General features: G+C 36.4%; 1 protein-coding gene across 1 annotated transcript in view; it reads left to right on the top strand.

Moving 5' to 3' along the window:
* ZNF292 (zinc finger protein 292) overlaps positions 1-23,134 on the top strand; it is a 99,604-nt gene that overhangs the window by 47,512 nt on the left and 28,958 nt on the right. The window contains exons 2-5 of the mRNA XM_004696265.3: positions 9,839-9,993; positions 10,185-10,263; positions 11,370-11,505; positions 18,502-18,704. Of these exons, the coding sequence (XP_004696322.1) occupies positions 9,839-9,993; positions 10,185-10,263; positions 11,370-11,505; positions 18,502-18,704 (573 nt within the window). The remainder of the gene's footprint in view (positions 1-9,838; positions 9,994-10,184; positions 10,264-11,369; positions 11,506-18,501; positions 18,705-23,134) is intronic.

Here is a 23,134-nt window from a genome sequence, read left to right as displayed (position 1 = left end):
CTAAACACATTTTCAAAGTAGTCATATTCTATCTACTCTGTCTGATTCATATGCAGTATGACCTAAAGCAGCATTTCTCAACCTCTGGGGTGTGACCCATTTGGGGGTCGAACGACCCTTTCACAGGGGTCGCCTAAGACCATAGGAAAACATATAAAACAAGACACCATTCCTCTATAGGTCTCCAGGAGGGCCCACCCACATGCAGATACGTCCACATATGAGTACCCGGCGTGATGTCATCACACCAACCCCATCACATCCCCTACAAATACAGGTGTGTGTGACAAGGTTGGCGCCAAAATGTACTTAGGCAGACCAGTCACACGTGTAGAGAGGAGCTACCTTGTTAAATAGCAGCTACTGTGTTGAAAGCAGCAGGATTGGAGGTAAAATGACAGTTCATGAATAATAATTACTGTGTAAATGTGGAAGATGATCTTTGTTGTGCTCTTGCAAAGACTGCTCTGAGAATTTCTGATCTGGTGAGAAAGAAGCTATCTCAGCCTTAGCACTGTTGTTGGCTTTTTATGCATACTGTTGCAAATAGTAGCAATGTAGTTTACTGTTGTTTTATTAAGACTGTTACCCATGCTACACCATGCTTTAAGACAAAATTTCATTTATTTATAATTAGAAATAAATATTTCACAACATATAATTACATATTGTTTTTGTGATTAATCACTATGCTTTCATTATGTTCAATTTATAACAATGTAAATACATCCTGAAAAATGCAACAATGAAAAATACCAGATTCATAACAACAGCAAAGTTACAGTTCTGAAATAGCAACAAAAATAATGTTATGATTGGGGGTCACCACAACATGAAGAACTGTAGTAAAGGGTCGTGGCATTAGGAAGGTTGAGAACCACTGGCCTAAAGCCTCTGATTGCATCAAGCCAGGGCAGGGCCTTCTGTTAGCCATTTAGAATAAGCAGCATGGTCTCATAGAAGGTCAAAGGGCCATTTTGCCCCCAGCTCAAAATTTACATTTATCACATTCATCATCACCATTTCATACAGGCATAATCAAATACAATTAAAGCAAAGAACCAAAACTTTAACTTCCCTTGTTCTTCCCAGAAAACACCCAGTAAACTGTATGACCATATCTGACCTCTGGCTTGCCAAGGGGAAAAAACCTGCCATGAAGCAGAGGTCAGACAAGCATCCCTTTCTATCTTCATGATTTGTTTCTCTAGTACCCCACTCCCAAGGTACCATAATGTGTTAGGCTGGGTTGGCTCGAGAAGCAAATCTTTAAGTACACTCATATTTGTTTAATAAAGAGCTTTATAGCAAGAAGCTGTATATCAGAAAAACAATCTAAGCCCAGTCCAATTCAAATCCATAAGTCTGAGACTAATTCCAATATTAGTCCATGAGACCCTCTTCAGACTCAGGAAGCTACATGCAATGGGTGCAGAATCCAGGATGATCACAGGATGGATCCAGTAGTGGTGGATGAATCTCCAGGGCTCCCACAGGTTTCAACGTGACTCATCAACAGGAAGGAGAAGGCAGGGAAGGGGGGACAGAGAGGGGGCCATTCTTTGGACCCTCCTGATGGAGGAGGTCACACCCACAAGGAGGCACCATCAGTCTGTGACATGATTGGTAGGCTGGACTCCACACCTACACTTCAAGTTGACACGAGATTATGTAACTACCACAGGTGGAGAGACATTCTAATGAGGCTTAAGGCAAGTGTGCTGCTGTGAGAAATTGTCTGCAGCCATTCATTGATTGTGGAGATATATATTTAAAGATGTTTTGTTTGGGATAAGCCCATGCATGTATGAACCCAAAACTAAAATAAGATTGAAGTTGTCATGGATTTCATCTTGCTTGGGTCCTCGGTCAACAGACCAAACCAACATTGCATTTAACAAATACGCTGTACAAGACCTTTGAAAGTGTTGAAAAGCAAGGATTTTACTTTGAGAACTGATGTGTACCTGACCAAGCCATGGAATTTTCAGTTGCCTCATATGCATGAGGAAATTGAACACTGAATAAGGAAGAACAAAAAAAGAATCAGTGCTTTTGAATTACAGTGCTGGCTAAGAATATTGAAAGTACTGGACTGCCAAAAACACTAACAACTCTCTCTTAGAAAAAGTACAGTCAGAATGCTCCTTGGAGGCAGGGATGCAGATATCAGGACAGACCAGTCCTTGGAGAAGGACATCATGTTTGGTAAAGCAGAGGGGTAGTGAAAAAGAGAAAGACCCTTGACAAGAGTGATTGGCACAATGACTCAACCATGGGCTGAACCGTAACAACTGTGAAGACGATGCAGGACTGGGCAGTGTTTCATTCTGTTACACATAGGGTCACTATGAATCAAAACGGACTCAAAGGCAGCACAAAAACCACAATATGTAAGAACTGGAACATAGTAGCAATACTTAACACAAAAACTGCCAATTGCCCATACGCACATTTACATAGGCAAAGACGGGACCCTGGTAAAAGGTTTTAAGTGGTTAAGGAATAGGTAAGTACTGGAAAACTTGACCCCCCACACACACACCTTTTAAACTGAATAATGTGATAGCTTTTGTGTATTGTGAAATAGGAGTGGGCTCTGAAATTGGTAAGTTGTAAACACCATATGTGGTAACACATTTGGTAAACTGAGATATGTGGCACTTGTTTGCATTGTATGCAAGTTTGTCTAGTATTCCTGTACAGCTAACTTAGTTCATCTTGCTGTAGTTTTGTTTAATGTTTCTCATTAAAAAAAATTAAACAGAAGCAAACAAAATGTTTTGCTGAAACTGTCTTTCATATACTAATTGTGTATTTCATATATCATCACTTCTCTCTTGTTAGATTCCCCTTTTCCTGGACATCATGTTTCTAATTCCTGGTATATTTTATTCTTGCAAAACTTTTTCAATAGCATTCTGAGAAAAGTGAAATTGTGAGAACTTGCATTTATGAAATAAATTTTATTTATACTCGTATTAGTTTGTTTACATAGCATTGTTTTCCCCTCTGTTTTTAATGCACTGTTTTATTTTCCTTTGCATTGGTTGTTGCTGTTAAGCTTGCAAATTTGTGAGGTAGTGTCTTGGTATAGGTCTTTTACACATTTTGCTGGAAACTTGAGGGTTCTTTTACTCTTGAAACTCATGTCCTTTGGTTCTAGGCAGTTAGCCTGAATTAGTTCTAGCATGAATTATTTTTTGATTGCTTCATTTCCATTTCTTCCTTCTGACTTCGTGGAACTCCTATTATTGATTATAGAACCTCTAATACTGTCTTTTCCTCTTCTTTTCTGCCCCTGGGGAAATTCCTTAATTTATCTTCCAACTATTTTATCATATTTTGAATTTTCATTTGTTTATTTCCACTAAATATTTCCTTGACATGCTGTCATTATTAATAAGGTGCAGTAGGTGTTCCTGGATGTAACCTCTCTGAGGATATTAATGATAGTGAGGTTTCTATGGATCTTGCTTTGCTTCTTGTTGTCTAAGTGCTATAGTCTGTGGGTTTCTGCCAATCTATATAGACTGATGTTTAAATGGTTTCGAATGTGGTTTTGCAGTTTTCTCCGACCTTATCCAAAACCTTCTATTATAATGCCAGTCAGAGCAGCTGTTGCTAGTGCCTGGGCACTATCTAATTGTGGTTTCAGACACATGGAGGCTGTCGCTTTCATTGTTTCTTGAGGCTTTTGAGTGTTTTCACCCCTCTTTTTTTTCAAACAGGTAAGAATCTCAGTAATTGTATCTTAGGTGACTGCTTGACAGCCTTTAAGATCTCAGTCTCTACTCACCAAAATAAAGCTGTAGAACATAATCTTTTTGTCGTTGGCTAGACGTCCCCCTGGGCTATCATCCTAAGTCCTCAAATCCAGTGACTGATCCCTCAAGGTGTTTCGTTAAGGCTAAAGAATTTTCCTAACTTTATGCTTGCAGAACATAGGGCTGTGGGATTTCCTCTGCCTCTATAGAATCTGTTAGAATCCTCTGCCAAACCCGTATAAGTGCATGTGAGTGATATAGGGTTTGCAAATTCTGTATTCCCTATGTCCTTTCTGATTGCTCCAAATTGCATTTTTTCTGTTTTTACCTCATATTTTATGTGTTTTTCTGACATGTCTATTGACTCTTAGCTGCTAAGTTATGCTACTGAAAAACAGAGTTTCAACTCTTGAATCGATTTGTTGGATCTTCATAGGAGGGGGATATATCTAGCTGATGTCTTTCCAAGGGAGAGGATTGGTATCAGAATCGTCGTGTCTTTTATTAAGTTTCCAGAGAAGGACTCTAAGGTTTTGGCATTGAGTGGGAATCTACTTCTACTCCCCGACCCCTCCTTTAACAAACAAACAAACAAAAAAACAAAATAAAATAGTCACTGAAAACTCCACAAAGCCCAATTCTACTTTGACACATATGGGGTCACTATGATTCGCAAGTAGTTATTACTGGGTAACCCACCACAGCTGAGTGATCTTGGTTAGACTTGACTACTCATCTCTCCCTAGCAGAAATGGCCAGGTAGGAGCCATGGTGGCTTAGTAAGCATTTGGCTGCTAGCTCAAATGTGGGTGGTTTAAATCCACCACCCTTCTACAAGAAAATGAGGCAGTCTGCTTCCGTAAAGATTATAGACTTGGAAACTGTACGGAGCATGTCCTATAGGGTCCCGCAGTTGGAGTCAACTTTATGGCATTGAGTTTACATTGCCAGGCTTATGAATGAACTTCCAACCTGTTGATTTGCTGCTGGATATGTTAACCGTTCACTTCACTCAGAAGTGACTTATTATGGCTACTGGTACTCATGATCTTTAAAATCCGTAATATTCTATTTGCCTTCTTACTTTTAAAAGTGTTCTCTTGCCACCATTCCAATATCTGAGCTGTTATGAGTTTATCTCCTAAGAGTATAGCATACTCAACAAAGTGTGAGGCGGTCCAACAGGTCACAACTGTACGGTGGTGTTTCCCTTTTTCATTCACATTCTGTCATTCATTAACAGTGGACTTCTTTAGGTTATGTGATGGTGATACTGTGAAAAAGAATGCAGAAGCAGAAAGGAGAATCTTGCTCTTTTCTGTTACGTCTGGAAAATGTAAAACAATACCATTCTTCTCACTGTTTCCCGGTGGGGAAATAAACTTTTTCCTCCCCATTAAAAATTTCTTGCTATATTTATATGATGGGTTTATTAGTATAAATTAATATAAGTACATTTGGAAGTGTTTATTTTGTAATCTCCATTTTAATTCTATTTGTGAGAGTGCAGTGTTATGATAGCAAATTATTTGTGGACTTCTGCTCTAAAATCTTACTTAAAAATTGGGACTGAAACATGAGTACAACAATATAAATTATCTCAACACCCCACTAACCTTTGCACAGGACAATAATATTTAATCCCGTGATCGTTAAGTATAAAACCCATGTGAGTTTATTCCTGTGTTGTTTTTTCTCCCAGTAATCTTTAGAGGAACAAAATGAAGCAGCTAGAAGTTACTCTCTACTCTTTCTCCCAATACTATATGTGTACTATTCTTTGCTGATATCGGTGAGAACTCAATTTCAGAGCTACATGATTAGAGTGTTTATTTTTGTCTTTAAGGGGGTGAAAATTGTTCTTTAAAGAGGAAAAAATCCTTGGATATCACAGTGGCTTATGGCCCAAGCAGATATATATTTGGGGTACTAAAATTAAATTTAGGTATGGGATATTAGGAAAAAGCCAAAAAGCTTCTTAGCATTTTTTTGTCAATAATGGAGAAAAATAAGACGAAAAAAAGGTTGAGAAATGCTGTATTAATGCTTCCTATTTAGAGCATGATCTTTGTAACTATTCTTTTGCTTGTATTTCTCTCTCCCACCAAGCTTGCTGGGATATATACCACATAGTACAGACTGTAATCACAATACTTGTAGAAGTCCAGTATGATCCCTGAAGAGTAAGGCAGCCAGGTGAGCACACAGCAGCCAGAAAGTCCATGCCTGGTGCCTCTTTCAGAAAACTTAATACAATTTCTTTTAGAAAAATTAACACAAGATTAGTCCCAATGCCCAAATTTTCAAAAATGCTATACACCCCATAATCCCTTTTGTCAACCACCACTCTGCCCCGTAGTATACTCCCTTATATCGCAGAATTCTGCAGTTCACTGCAATAGCCACACCGTGAAGGGAAATGGCTCAGATAGCTTGTAAGTCCCAAATCTAAAGTTTGAACGTCCAATTGGAGGACCCTCCTCATCCACAAGGCTGAGAAAGCTGGTGAAACCGCATCAGGCAGTGAAGCTGACCGGATGCAGGGGCCAAAGGACACTCTCCACTCCTTGCTGACCTCTCTCCCTGGTAGTGAGTCCCCACGCCCTGCTTCTGAGATGGCTTATTTTATACACACCAGAATGGCAATCATTTTAACCTGCTAACAATCAGTGGCAGCTGAATCATACAATCAAATAAGCATCTTCCTCTACCTTCTTATCCAGACTTATCAGGGAAAAGTCATTTGATGGGAGTAAAACACAGACAGAAGAGCCATAAGTAATCCACCGCACTGTACATAGTCTCAGTGAAATAGCTCATTAGGTTGTTCGCATCATGGAACATGGGCCCTAAGTTGCCCCAAATTTCTCAACTTTTTAAAAGAAAAGCCAGAAATACAATTTCAAGTGTAACTCTTGTGATTTTTAAATACAAGAAACTAACTGGCGTATTTTTTAATTGATGTGAACACATCAGTAAAACCACCTGAGCATATCCATTTTCCCTTTCACTGGCCATTGTAGTCTCCTCAGATATGATAGACTGTGTCTCCTAGGTTCCTTTGCATCATCCCTAACCCCCAAATTCTTGAATGTCTTACTCCTGTATGAATAATGTCAGTGGTAGACCTCCTGTTACAGCAGGCCAACCTCTTTTCTTTTTGGTTAATTGTCATATGCAGAATGTCTTTCAAATGTCCACATGTATACTCAAGTATTTACCATGAAAAAAGCCATTGGCCTCATAAAATTCAATCCTGCCCTCCTCACTTCTAAGGAGCATCAAAACAGCCAATACTATTCTATTTCAGCTCCCTAACACCTATGATCCATTTTTATGCTTTCTATTTCATTGTTGACAATTTCCAACTTCATATATTCCACATTCTGGTTATTAATGGATATTTGCGTCTGTTTCTTCTCATTTTAGGACATGCCCCTTCAGTAAATGAAAGTCCTGAAAGATTTGCTTCATCTGCATCATTAAGGTATACACTATTTGAGAAGGCAGCTCTTCCCAGTGGTATTTTGAGTGCCTTCCAACCTGAGGGAGTCAACTTCTGGCACTATAACAGACAGTGTTCTCCTATTCATAAGGTTTTCAGTGGCTAATCACTCAAAAGTAAGACAGCATGTTCTTTCTTCCCAGTCCTTTCTTAGGAAAACCCACTGAAACCTGTTCACCGTGGGTGACTACTGTTTTTTGAGATAGCTTTCAGCATCACAACATATAGCCACTATAGTACAACAGCTGACAGATGAGTGGGAGGAGCTCTTCCTGTGCTGTTCTTTAGTTACGAGCTCGTCCTTTCTATTCTTCATTCTCTCCTTCCTTCCATTCTTGGAGTACTAATTACTTCAACTAATTAGAGGTCAATAGAGAGTGCAAGATGGAGCCCTGGCGATGCATTGGCTATATGCTTACCTGCTAACTTGAAAATTCATCAATTGGCACTGCCAGCAGCTCCTATACAGATTATAGCCTAGAAAACCAATGTGGTAGTTCTTCTCTGTCAAGCGGGGTGTCTGTGAGTCAAAATTGACGCAGTGCCATCTCACTACAGAGTAGGCAAAGCAGTAATAGCTTTTTTTTGAGTATTTGATATTGTCACTTACCATTTTGTCAATGTCAACTTATTGAAAACTCAAGACAGGATATATTGCTTGGTTCTACGCATCACCGTGATCACTAGTATTTTTGAGTTACGGCTATAGCTATTTTGTGGTGCCTTCCAACCTAAGGAGGTCATGATTAGCACTGAATCAGACAGACATGTATGGTGATGCATAAGGTTTTCATTGTCTAATTTTCCGAAGTAGTTTGCCTTTCTTCCTAGTCTGTCATAGTGAGAGAGCTGCTTCACTAAAGCCTTCGCATTCTACGTGACTCTGCCATTATTTTAAATACTTGTGGCATAGCTTTTACTTTATAGCTATGTGCACGCCATTAGAGTGTGGCAAACTGACAGGCAGGTGTAATTCTCACCCATAGTTCTTCCTTTATATACACACACACACACACACACACACAGCCCTGGAATTTTTCTCAAAACTATTAAATTTTTTTTTAAACAAAACAACCCTATCGTCTTCAAAGTTCTCTCCATTACACTTAATACATTTGTTAAATCTGCAATTCCATTCTTAGAAACATCTTTCAAACGCATCTGATTGGATGGCTGACAGCACCTCCTATGTTTTTTTCTTCTTCACCTCTTCTATGTCAAATCACTGTCCTTTCATGTTCCTCTTCATTCGCAGAAACAGAAAGAAGTCACACGGAGTGAGGTCAGGTGAGTAAGGTGTGTGGGACGAGAGGTATGCTGTTTTTTTGCCAAAAATTGGCACACTGAGATGGCTGTGAGAGCAGGTGCATTATTGTGGTGGCAAAACCAGCCCCTCATCTGTCACAAATCAGGCCTGTTTTTGTCACACACAGTTAGGCAATATTTTCAGAACCTCTAAGTAGAAAGCGTGATTAACAGTCTGACATGGTGGAACAAACTCCAAATGCACTACGAGTTGACATTTTCATCCATTCAGGAAAAGTGACATTTCACCTTTTTTGAAATGAGAAAACCACTCGTCCACTTGAGTGTTTCCCATAGCACTGTTCTTGTAAGCTGTGTTCAACATCACAACAGTTTTTGTGGCATTTTTCCACAGCAGGACACTGTTCTCTTAAATCAGCCATCACACACACAAAAAAAAGGTTCAAGAAAAACTGCTGTTACAAAAAAATTCACTGTGGCCAGAGAGAACCTTCCCAGATGATGCCACTAGGTGCAGTAACTCAGAGCAAGTTGCTTGATGCTCGTCTAGTGGGTACTCCCTCGTGTGTGTGTGTGTGTGTGTGTGTGTGTGTGTGTGTAAAACTGCTTTAAATAGTTCCTTCATCTCTTCATTCTATAGAATAAGCAATATTTTGTTAATTTTAATGGATGAATTTGAAACAATCACTTTGTTGTGGGATAAAGTGAGGAATCTTAAATAATCCATTGTGAAAATTACTTGATCGTGTAATCATTTCTATTGATGTTTATATATATGCTTAGGGTCTTTGTATTATAAATTATAAAATTTATTGTTAAAGGAACACTACTTTTTCAATGGATTGAAAAATTATGCATAAATTCTAACCATGTTATTTATTTATAATTAAGTATGGAATTTTTTGCTCCTTAAAAGGGAGAAAGGGAACAAATACACTTTGAAGTTCCTAAGTGAATATATGTCTTATTATCTGAGTTTTGCCTTTTAATAACTTCCAAATCAGAGGACGTCATTTAATACGGGAGGTCGCATTTTGACTAGAGTAGTGAAGATAAAACACTATTTGAAGCCAATCTTCACATGCATGCTGGATGAGTTAACACTTTTATTTTTCTTCGACAGAACTGCTAGTATTATGACTGTGGGATTTTTGTTTGTTTTTTTATATTTAAACTAGTGTTAAACTTTTTCTTTTTATAAATGTTACCTTTCATGATTTCTCATAGTAGAAAGAAAAATAATTTATCAATGTATATTTTCACTTATACTGAAAACTTTTTATTCTTCATTTCTAAACAGACACTCCTTGAATACGCAGAGAAATGGAAAGCTTCAGATGACCCCTTACCTTTATTGGAGGTATACACAGTGGCTATCCAAAGTTATGTTAAAGCACGACCTTATCTTACCTCTGAATGTGAAAATGTAGCGTTGGTTCTGGAACGCTTGGCATTGTGAGTAGACCTTTGTATAAATAAAAAAACTAGATTTAGCTTTTTTTTTTTTTAAATAACTTTGTATCACATTTCTTAAGATAGTTTAATTTTAAGTTAGGTATGAAGAGTCTATTAATATTAGAATTACTCATTTTATTTTATTGGATTTTAATAATAATTTGTATCCATACCAACATTGTGTTTTTTAGAAGCTGTGTTGAGCTTTTATTGTGTTTGCGACTTGAGCTATCCAATAAACAGTGGGAGCAATTTCAGACACTGGTGCAGGTGAGACATTTATCCATTAGTCTTCCTCTAAGTATAACTTGTGTCCGTTTTCTTTATTCTTAAAAATAGTTGGTTAAACTTTTAAACCTCTAAGTAATGCCAAGCATTAATGTGCCACTCTTATTACTACTAATATTTTGTATATGTAGTTGATGCTCAGTAAATATTGGTAAATTAATATACCCATTTAGGTAGTTTGAGTGAATTTTGTACTATTCTTTATGATCAGATAATTAGGGATTTGTCAAAGCACTGTGTAAACACAAAAAAAAATATTCTCATTTGGATTTAGAAGTAATTTAATTAAAATGATGAACGTCTGCACTGTGTTTTTCAAGAACCTCCTTTAATCTTTATGAAACATTTATGGAAGTAGGTATATTTTTTCCATTTTAAAGTTGAATCTGAGTCTTATACTTTAAAATACTTACTGTATATACTCGAGTATAAGCTGACCCTAATATCAGCTGAGGCACCTAATTTTACCACAAAAACGGCATTAAAAATGTGCTGGAAAACTCAACTTATACATGAGTATATATGGTATTCATCTAAATTTAAGCTAATGTCATAGAGTTATTATGTGAAACAAGATTCTTTACCGCAAAGCTTAAGCTTTTTCTCACTGACCTGAAAGCACATGTGGAACCACAAACATTAGTATGGGGTAATTACAGATGTTTAGTTCCTTTTCAAACACTAGATTGAGTTAGGTGTATTTTAATCTTAAGTAAATTAGCTAATTGGTTAGTTAAAAAGAAAGCATGAGGTTGTTGTTGTTTTTTTTCCATCCTGGAGGCTTTAAATACCTTCTTTGATAAATAACTTTGTTCTTGGTTTAGATATTTTAAATTTAAATGGGGCTTATAGTCACTAAAGATACTCTTTTTTTTTTTTTTTTAAGATACTCACTTATTTAACGTTCATAATTTGTTTCTTCAGTTTCATTTTTAAAAATCAGACGTAAAGAAGTTCATTTTGTGATGTGACATGGAATTTTTAAGATGGAAGTTTTTGTTTTGTTTTTTTAATTTAGTTTTTAAAACCTGATACACTTGCTTTTAAAAAATGTGCTGTAATTCTTTGGCTGTCTGTTTACTATTTAGGTAGCTCATGAAAAGCTGGTGGAGAATGGCAGCTGTGAATTGAAGTTTTTAGCTACTCTAGCTCAAGAAACTGGGGTGTGGAAAAACCCGACACTGTGCACTATTCTTTCCCAGGAACCACTGGATAAAGACAAAGGTAAACATCTGCAGAGAAAGGAGGGGGAAATCCTTAAATACATTTTTTTTTTAAGTTAGCACTTAACATTGTTTTGGTAAATTTCATCTGAGGTGCTTGAGACCTTTCACCTTTAATTCTTTTATTTTAGGGCCAATGTATTAATCGGATTGTAGAATCTTAGAGTAACAGAAACTAAAATGTATTCCCAACATCTTTTCTGCAGAGGGGTCCCCTCTGCAATATCCCTGACAGGTAATAATCTAGCTTCATTTGGTAAGGTAACATTTGAGAAAGATACAGAAAGTGAAATGATTCTCCTCAAAATGAAGCAAGGAATCAGTGCTAGGACTATTTTTTAAACAGCTGGTTGCCTGGTTCTTCTTGTGTCTTACCGTGTTGCTATTATCTGAGTTCAGGTAATAAAATGTGCATTAAATGTCCATGACTGTTGGACATAGATGATGTCTATATGACTAATATGTATAACACTTAATGTTCAGAGTTCAAAAATTATATATACCATAAAGAAGAATACAAATGTCTTCAAGGTATTTAACAACTGGAAAAAGAAATAAAAAAATATTTTCAATGTATCAAATGAAAACATAAACCTACAATTATAAACTTCCATCTTTTGCTACTCTTCTTGGCATTTAATGGTGAACTATGAGGTATTTTGCTCTGTGAGAGCAAAAGAGCCATTAAAAAAAAAAAAAAAGGCTATGAGAACCCCTTAGCTTGTAAAGTCTTCCGGCATTTGTATATTCATTAAAAGGTGTCCTAGCCAATCCCGAGGCTTTTCTCTTCAAGTAGTTTGCTTCTGTCATAACTCCCCTTTCTACCATTTTCTCCATGTTCTCACGATGGTTTTAACAGTATTAGCAATTCCTTAGTTTTCACAAGAAGCTTGTAAATTTCCACAGATTAGCAAAAAAGTTCCAAAGACTTAGAGAAATAAGCAATAGATCTTCATTATGTAAAATATTAATAATATTAAAATTTTTAAGTTGAAAAATTTTGACTCTTTGAATTTAGCATATTACTTTCAGTCCTAATAAAATAAATTAGCACCAGTGTGCTTTATTTTTAGTATCAGACCTTTTTTTCTAAACTTTTCAGCTTTTAGAAATATTGGGTATAATGTTGAAAAATGACTATTAAATCTCATTGTGTAGTTCTTGTTTGAAAAGTGCTTTTATCTGCGTGACTTAGTTTTAACCTTCACAATGCTCCTGTGAACAAGCTAGACTATATCGTCCTTGTTTTGCAGAGGCGCAAAGATTTTACATGTCTTTTCCTAGTTTACATTGACAGTGGTGAGAGGCCGAGGCAGAATTGAGGTCAATCTGCCACTTCTTTCCTGGTATATATTATGCCCTGTTGCCCTAGGCGACAGAAAAAACTTTTTTTTTTTTTCATGGACTATTTCTATAAAAATTTACCAAGCTCCTTCAGTATGCTAAGTAAAGAAAATATGCTTTTATCAGGAGCAGAGATTTAAACTATATTTTTTTAAAAGTTAATTGGCGGAATATGTTAACAGATATCTCTGCCCATTTCTCTGTTTTCTTAGTTTTCACACCCATAGCCACTAGAATATTTAGGATTCTGCAGGCAGAAGGAGGTTCTACACATAGATTCTAGGTAGCCAGGCTTTAATATTGATCATAAACAGCCAGATAGATATTATATGGTTTAGAGGGGTTTTCTTTAAAGTCATAATCTTTACTTGATTCTCCATTACTCAGAATTTTTTTCAATGTGAGTTTTTTTAATGGATAATACACATTATCTTGGAGTATGTTTATTTCCTTTTTGATAAAGCTGAAGGGGGTTAGTTTTTTCATGCATGTTCATTTATTTTATGAACTCAGAAACTCACTGCCATAGTCTGACTCATAGCCACACTAGAGGACGGGGTAGAACTGTTTCTGTGGGTTTCTGAGACTCTAATGCTTTACAGGACTAGAAAGCCTTGTCTTTCGCCCACTTACCATATATACTCAATTATAAACCAACCCGAATATCAGCCAAGGCACCTAATTTTACCACAAAAACTGCATTAAAAATGTGATGGAAAACTCAGCTTCTACACAAGTATGTATGGTATGTTATTTATATGAGGGGCCTCAAAATTTCAAATGGTGGTGCATCAATAAAAAACTTTTAGCTCTTATACCCAGAGACCCTTGATTTAATTTAATTTCAGCCATAATGTGTTGGAAAGAGGAGAGCTAGAGCCCAGAGGTTAACGAGGATACCTCTATGGGTTGTACTAATTTCCTTATGTATAGTGAAAGCCTTTGACAATTTAGTATAGTTGAATTGTGGATTATCTGATTAGTCCTGAATTGCTTTGGGTTTTCATTTTAATTTTTTTAATTGAATAATTCTGGACCTACTTAAACAAGATTGACCAAATAATTTGCTTATTGGATTTTAAGCACTGAAGGTGGGTAGAATTAAAATTTAAGGATTCTGGCTTTTCTTTAAAGATTTAAGCATCATAGAACTTTGTCTATGGGGGGTAGGGAGAAAAGGGAAAAAAAAACTTTACCTATGAGGTCACTAATAATTAAACCACTATGACTCATTTTAATGACAGAGGCACTTTTAGGCTTACCCAACATGTTGCTTGCCCTTTTCTTTTGTTATAATTGTGCTGGAAGGGCATATAATGGTCATTTAGATCAGCTGCCTAAGGCTTACTTCTCTGTAACATCACTGATTAATAAAATCAGTTTTTGCTTGGAGATTCTAGGGAATGATAACTGTAGATTAGTCTATGCTTAACTTGTTTTAGAGCATATATGTTGTGAAAATTGCATTCTTCTGTGCTCCATCTTTAGTCTTTACTTCTACTCGTCCACCCGTACCATAGTGTAAATCCCTCTTTTACTTAGTAATCATTGAGATTTTAAAAGATAACCACCATGCCACCATGTCTGTATTATCTACTGGTTGATTAAAAAAAAAAAAGGCTGTCTTGGTGTGGCATATAAATCCACAATCATGATTTCTGATCTCTGACTGCATTTTTACACATGTTGTTTCTCCCTTTAATGGGAATTCTCAGTACTGAATCTGTACCCAAATATGATCTGGCCAGCTTTTTGGTTAATATAACTCACTCTTTCGTTGTAATGATTTTCATTTAGTGTGATCTGTCATGTCACTAGCATTTAGTGATTAGGAATCTCACAACTCAGTGAGGTTATTAAAATCAAAAAGGGTTTTTTAAAATATGTTACTCTTGAATGATACCTTCCATAATCGTTGTCATTTTTTTATTCAGCACACATAAAATTGGTTTGGACAATGTCTTCATTTTAAAAAATGGTCTCCTATAATAATTTCTTTTTGTTTTTGACACACATTTTGCCTTTTGACCCATATGTTTATTACATCTTTCTCACATTTAAATTTCACTGTTATAATAGTCACTGTCTCCCCTGCTTGTTAATCCTTTTGAATCTTCATCCCACTCCACACCCTTGCTGAAGGTTTTTATCCTTTCCACTTTGCCCAGCAGATTTTATAAGTACATACACTATTTATATCCATATCTTAGATATCTTAAGAAGGACATGTCTAAAAGTTGAATCCTGGAGTTACTTATAGAAATCTTCCCTTGCCTTAGTCTTTTCACTAATACCCTTTGGTTATCATTGTTTTACCAAAAGCAGCCATTTGTCTTTTGTATATGGTTTTCCTTGTAGTCTGTAAGGTCTTGTTGAAAGACCATAACAAGGGTTGTATTTTTTGCATTCTTGTCAGTAATGAAAGAGTTTTATTGACCCACACACACCATCACCAGCAAATTGTATTGTCTGGGGAATTTTAGCCATTCTAACTGTATAAGGAACCCTATTAGCACAGTGGGCTAAGTGTTGGACTGCTAACTGCAAGGTTGGTAGTTCAGACCTACTGCCAGATCGAATGGAGAAAGATAGGGTTTTCTGCTTCTATAAAGATTTGGAGCTTTGGAAACCCTATTTAGGATCTCTATGAGTCAGAATCCACTTGACGGCAGTGGGTAATATCGGGTGAAGGGATATTGCATTTTTATTTTTATGTTCATAATGATAGATTTATATTGGGTATTTTATTTTGTCTGCATATTTATCATCTGTAGAGGCTTTTTTGTTTTTTGTTAAGACACCTTCTCAGATCTCTTGTCCATTTTTAGAATTAGATTATTGTTAGTTTAAGAAGTTTTAAATTTTGATATAGTCCAACTTACCAATTTTTTATTTCATGATTTGTGCTTTTGGTGTGGTATCTAAAACCCAAAGTCACGCATTTTTTCCCTGTGTTTTCTTCTAGAAGTTGTATAGTTTTTCCTTTTACATTTAGGGATACAATCCACTTTGGGTTAGTTTTTGAAGAAAGTACAACCTAGTTTACACCACTCAGCAAAGACTCAGGAGGTCTAAAAGTTCATAACTATAAGGCAGTTTGCTTTATCATTCTCATTCTTTCATTAATATAACAAATTTTCCAGGTTATATAATGTGTGGTCATAGGTTTCAATAATTGGTAATTTAGGCACTGAAATATAGTCATCTAGATCTGTGTTTCTCAACTCTGGCGGTGCTTAAAATACCTAGAGAGTTTCAAATATTTCTGGGTGTGTGAGCCCATCCATTAGTACTTTTTAGATGTTCCAGGTAATTAGACAGCCAGGTTTCAGAACCACTGATCTCCAACTTAAAGTGGTATTTTTAAATTAAATTTTCTAAGTTTGAATTTTTTAATCAGAAATGCAGGATTTTTCGCAAAGAGAAAATTAAAACACGATTCATAAATTTGAAATTGACAAGGAAGCATCATTGAAGAGTTTTAAGAGGGAGGAAAACCTTCAACACTGCTTTAAAAAAAAAGTACCCATAATTCCTTGTGGAGAAATATAAATGGGAGGTGTATTAAGAGTAGATATAAAAGACTAACAGATTGATCTTCCAATATCTGAATGTCATTTATTTTAAGAATTCAACTTATTTACTACAGTATGCTTAAAATGAATTATCTTTGATCTAAATATATTTTTATTATGAAAATGGCTGTTTATGGAAAGAATGCTATTTTATTTCTTAATTGGACTGACTGCCATTCGTTTACATCGCCACCTTCGTCATTGTGCTTTCTTAATAGGTTTAAATGCAATAAAGCCTTTCTATTCAAAGGGACACGAAAAATGGACAAAAAAGCTACACATAAGTGGAATCAAACTAGTTTATGCTTTCCTGACCTAGAAGTGGGAAAAGCAAAGTGGAGGGGTGAAATTTGATGCAACTCAGTTGCTCAAGGATAGAAATCATAAAACTCATTTCAGTAAGCCCAGCCAACAGTAAAGTAGTTCCCTTCCTCTTTGTAGTATAACTCTGTAAGGGAAACTATGCCCTGGACTGGACACCATGGAGACCACAGCAGGAGAACGGGGAGTAGACAGAGCTGGGAAGAAGAAATGAAGGAGCATGGGGCCGTGGGCAGTGGGCCAGTGAGCTTTCTTTCAGTAGGTTCTAGTTTATTAGAATATTATCTACTTCTGATCCATTTGGATCATGAGCTTCAGAATCCATAATTGTTTTCTTTTTAAGGCTAATGGTACTTCACAGCTCTTTATTGCTATAGAGCACATAAATGAGAAGTAGACACTTTGTCAAATGAATTTCTTCCCTCATTGTACTCAAAAGTATCAAGGTTGAAGTCTGAAGATCCTGTAATATAGTCCTGGGCCTGTCATTAACTTCTTACTTTAGCCTCATGTAAAGAATAAAGGGGAGCAGATAGAAAGCCCTAAACATTAAGAAGAAAATGGAACTTAAAGTCCCTGTATTGAGTTGCTTATATAATGTGTCCTGTCTTTGACACTGAGGAGCCATGACCTTTATACCTGATAGATGATCCTTTTATAAATCTAAAATACAAATGCAGTAGAAGTTAGCAAAGGATACTTATGATAGGAAGAAATCTCTCATCTTCTCCAGCTTCTAACTCACAAATTCCTTTCTGGCATATCTTCCACTTTGTTTAGAAGTAGAGCAAACTTTTTTTTTTTTTTTTTTTGCTTTTAAAGGCATTTAAAGTTTTTATTATTAAAAGACTTTCAAGTTAGCCATCTCCAAAAAAGAGTTTTAAGCATGATTTTCATCCTAGTAAAGGAAACTGTGTAACATTTTGATTTATACTTGTTAAAATGTAAATTCCTGAGACTTCACAAATACAAAAAGTAAGAAGCAAATTCTTCCTTTTAGATGGTCAGACAAGCACCAGAAAGTTCAAGGATTTGAACATATAGAAATTCAATATTTTAAAGACCAAACATAACCCATTGCCATCCAGTTGATTCTGACTGTTACCAACCCGATAGTGTACCAGAGTGAAACTGCTCCTTTACAAAAGCAGTGGTCTTATCTCTGTCCCACTTACCATAAGTAGACATTTAGCAGGGGTTTAGATTGACTGAGAACTCTATAAAAGCAGTACAGACACACCAAAGTTTTATGAAGTCCATCGTTCAGCTAACTCCCCCCGCCCCCAACTTTGTAGATAAATGTATTCTAAAAACTTGCTAGAAAAAAATAGGCTTTCTGAAGGGAAAAGTTATCAATATGGAAGAACATAATAGTTGGATTTCATCTAGAATATCAAAATAACCTTTTGGGGTTACCTATTACACATTTCTAGGGATGAGAAAAATTAGTATAATTTTAATAATTGACTATTAGAATTTAATGCAGAAATATTTTAGTCATCACCTAATTCTAAGTAGCATTCCAAGGGGCAAAATGTTTGATGCACCATTTAGATGTTAGTGAGGTAACTTCTTGTTTCATAAGGGCAAGCATTCTTTCATGATAAACTTCTTAGCTATACTAAGAAATCACATGCAAAAAACACTCAAGAATTTAGTTCGTGCACATTTTTTGTTTTAATATTCCTTCTAAGTATTTGTATTGCAAGTGATTGATTACCAACTGTTAATAATCTATTATGTCTTGTTTTTTAAAGTGAATGAATTTTTAGCTTTTGAGGGCCCCGTCTTGTTGGATATGAGAATTAAACACCTGATCAAAACAAATCAGTTAAGTCAAGCAACTGCTCTGGCAAAGCTGTGTTCTGACCATCCAGAGATTGGTACAAAAGGTGGTTTTAAACAAACATACCTTGTCTGTCTTTGTACATCTTCACCACATGAAAAGTTAATCGAAGAGGTGAGTATGCTTTCTTTTGATAGCACTTTTAAAGCAACGAAATTAATTTTTAAATTAGATTAGTGTATCTTTGACTTTCCTTCCTTTTAAATAGCGGGAAAACGAAGCTTCCAGAGTTATGTGTAAATTGATTTCATCTAACCTCTTTGTTAAATAATGTTTATTTTGTTAATTCTTTGTCTGACTTTTTGAAAAGACAGTGAGTGGTTTGGCTTAACAGGTTAGTAGAATAAGTTTATCAGTTCTTAGGCCTTAAGTTCAATTTCACCTGAATTCAAGATACTAACAACCTGACATAGTAATTAACTTTATAAAATGTACATGGCTTTTTTGAGGACTTTCTGTTATATGTTGCCATGGATTGAATTGTGTCTCTCAAAATGTGTCAACTTGGCTTGGCCATGGATGGTTACCCTCCGTTTTGTGATCTGATATAACTATCTTCCATTATCTAACTGATGTATCATAAACCCTACCCTCTATATGTTATTGAGGTCGGATCAGTGTGCTGTGAATCGTAAGGCTCCACCCTTAACTCAAGTCAAACACTCTTGGTTGAGTCTAACCTTTTCTCGTATAAGCGATAAAAGGAGCAAGAGAAGAGCAGAGGAAGAGGACCTTACTGCTACTGAGACAGAAAGCTTCAAGTTGAGCACATCTTTTGCACCTTGGTTTCCTGTGGTTAGACCCTCCTAGACCTAGGGAATGATAGATGTCCAATCATATGAAGATCGCCACAAAACCAGGAAGTAGAAACTGAAGAAACAAACCAGAGCTGACAGAGTGAAAGCCTTCCCTTAGAGTTTGTGTTCCTAATTCTGACTTTCAAGTTCCTAAACTATGAGAAAATAAATTTATATTTGTTAAAGCCATCCACTTGTGATACTTCTGTAACAACAGCACTAGATACCTAAAAAATTGATACCAAGCGTGGAGTGCTCCACCATATAGCCTAAATATGAAAGAAGTTTTGGGATTGGGTTATGGGCAGATGTTGTAAGAGTTTTATGGTGCCTAACTATAAAAGCCTGGAATGTCGTGAAGAGATTGTTAGTAGGATTATGGAAGTCAAAGCCAATTCTCATGAAGTCTCAGAAGGAAGTGAGGAGAACTATATATAGAGTCTCTATCATCTTAGAAAATACCTATGCTGCTGGCAACATAGTGTTGGAAAAGTGACTGTTAAATGTGCTTCTGTCGAAGTTTTAAAAGTTAACGGTGAGCACATGAAAGGACAATGGAGGAAAGGTGCAGTGGTAAAGAACTTGTCAAAATTAGTTCAAATGTGACAGAAAATAGAATTTTTATCAAACAAGCAATTCTAAGAGATCAACTTGCTATTTGGCACTTCTAAGCTATTATTATAGGGTGTCACATGGTTTATCCTTCTCACTTATACAAGAGGGAAATGGGTTTTAAAATGAAAACAGAACATATTGATTTGGGAAACTCTGTTGTACAAAATGGACAGATGTCCTAGAATTGCCTCCTATGATGTGGCTACACAAACGTTCGGTACAGAGATTAAGGCTATGACTGATGGACCTAACCAGCTACCACAGCAAAAATCCATCAGGGTAAACTGAAGAGCACAGAAACAGAATGAAAAATAAGATTGTTGACTGCCTATTGGGATTCAATAGTCAGAAAACGGGCCAAGGGGGTTACATCTATTGTCTTCAAGAGAAGAAAAGAACCATTGCCTCATGTCTCAGAGTGAGGCCATGGCCTGCGGGGCTTCAAAAGATGTGGCTGTAGCCTCCTAAGTTTTAAAGAGTCACATTGATCTTTGCCACCTTGGGTTCAGGGAGATGTGACTGTCACCCTAAGCTGACAGAGTGGGGCTACCTTGCCCAAGGGGCAGAAGACTCGGGGTAGGCTAGAGGGAGTAGAGTCACTGCTTAGGGGATAGAAGAATTGGACCATCACAAGCCAAGGGGGCAGAGTTGCCATCTTGTTGGGTTTGGAAGGTAGAGTTGAAGCTCGGGCCCAGAGGCCTTCACTCAGAATTCAGGGAGCGTGAACAACACCCAGAGTCTTATAGAACCTCGAATGCGTATTTTCAAACTTCTGTTGGTAAAGTAAATTGTTCTCCTGGTTTGGGGACTTGGTTAGTGGTCATTATCCTTTCTTTCCTTCTAATGTATCTCATTTGTACTGGGAATGTCTATCTTGATCATGTTCCACCCTTGTACTTTGGACACATAATTTGCCATCTAAATGTCAGAGGTTCAAAAATAAGGGGAATTTTGCCTCAGGGTACAATTTGTCTAAAGCCTCACCTATATTGAATTTAGATGATCCAGAAGATGTGATAGGGTGACTGTGTTTGGCAAAGACAGGAAATTTTCAGGGGTAAGGGTGGTATGTCATGGGTTGAATTGATTTTCTCAAGAATATGTATCAATTTGACTCACCATGGGTCCCAGTATTATATGGATACCCTCCATTATGTTATCTGGTGTTAATTAACTTCCGTATTGTGATGTGTTGTAAATCCTAGCTATGTTAGCAAGGCAGGATTAGTGTGGGATGTATCTTGATTTACCATCATTACTCAAGTCACCACCCTTGCTTGAGTCAAACCTTGTATCATACAAGAGATAAAAGAAGCAAAAAAACAGGAGAGGGACTTCACTCCTACCAAGAAAGAAGAACCAAGATTGGAGTATGTCCTTTGGATCTGGAGTCCCTGTGCTGAGAACATTCTAGACCCAGGCAAGCATAGATGCCTAGAAATAGAAGCTAAATACACAAGACCAGAGCCAACATGTAGAGAAAGCCTTTCCTTAAAGCCAGACTTCTGAATTCAGACTTTTAGCCTGCTAAACTGTGAGGAAATAAATTTCTGTGTATTAAAGTTTTCACTTGGGCTATTTCTGCTATAGCTATACTAGATAACTAAGACACACATATATGCAACGTAACTTTTTAAAGTTCCATGGGTAAATTGCATTGTCTTTCCATTCTGTTTTCTACAAAATTTTCATGCCTGTTATATTCATATATATGTATTTATTAAAGTTTAAATTTCTTATGTGCATGTCTAATATAAAATTTTCTTAGGGACGTGTACTTAGCACATGATTATTTTACTCCTACTTTTTAGCATACAATGTAGTATGCATGTACCTGTTTTATGGCTACAGAGAGTAAGTTCATGGTGAAATAGAAGTTTTTGGAAAACACCAAATGAAGTTGGAATGAAAGGATAATTAAAGTTTTTAATCTTGAGATAAATAATATTTAAAGAGCATGAAGAACTGGAGATCACCAAAAGTGTTTTGTAAGCACTTAATGTATTTAAGTGCCTGCTAACTCTAGTTTAGGTATCCGTTAACTCTAGAGTAGAGTGACCACAACAAAAGGATTGAGAGACATACCCGGAGCATATGCTAGGGCAGTGGTTCTCCACCTTCCTCATGCCGCAACTCTTTAATACAGTTCCTCATGTTGTGGCGACCCCCCCAACCATAAAATGATTTCCATTGCTACTTCATAGCTGTAATTTTGCTACTGTTATGAATCATCATGTAAATATTTGATATGCAGGATGTATTTTCATTGTTACAAATGGAACGTACTTAAAGCATAGTAATTAATCACAAAAACTATGTAATTATATATTGTGAAATATTTATTTCTAATTACAAATAAATTAAATTTTGTCTTGAAGCATGGTGTAGCATAGGTAACAGTCTTAATGTAACAACAGTGAACTACATTGCTACATTTTACAACAGTCTGCATAAAAAGCCAAGTCAGTGAGAAGGTTGAGATAGCTTCTTTCTCACCAGATCAGCATATCTGCGTGTGGGCAGACCGCCTGGAGACAGATAGAGGAGGGGTGTCTCTGTTCCTAAGACCATCGGAAATATGTTTTCAGATGGTCTTATGTGACCCCTGTGAAAAGGTCGTTCAACCCACAGGTTGAGAACCATTGTGATGGGGAAAGGTTGTGATACAAGTCAGAGAGGAAACTTAGTATAACTTAATGCCTGAGTAGATAAGAGGGATGTAATCAGTTCAAGAGGATACCTTTAGACTGGAAGTTAGATGCCCACAAGAGATTATAAGTTGTATATGGAATGATGATTGTGTGGTTTTTCTTGAGAATAGACCATGAGGAGACAGATGGTAAGCTTGAAATGATATAAGGCATGACAAGCCTGTGAGGTATGATGAAGATATTGACAGAAGTATTGTCAGGCACTTTCTAGGCTAGATGGAACAGGGCCCAGGGCACTAGCATATTGTCAGTATACTCTTGAGTTTGGTCATTAGCAAATGCATAGATTTTTTTGCTTTACCATTTCTTTCTTACCACAGGAAATTGACTATATACTGGATCAGAGCAAAATAAAAATATTAAAATTTTTTTCTTTTTTCTTTTAATCATTTTATTAGGGGCTCATACAACTCATTACAAT

This window comes from Echinops telfairi, unplaced genomic scaffold (assembly GCF_000313985.2).
Source record: "Echinops telfairi isolate 266 unplaced genomic scaffold, ASM31398v2 ScPeMD7_3533;HRSCAF=4204_0, whole genome shotgun sequence".
Taxonomy (NCBI): domain Eukaryota; kingdom Metazoa; phylum Chordata; class Mammalia; order Afrosoricida; family Tenrecidae; genus Echinops; species Echinops telfairi.
This window is presented reverse-complemented; position numbering and strand designations above follow the sequence as displayed.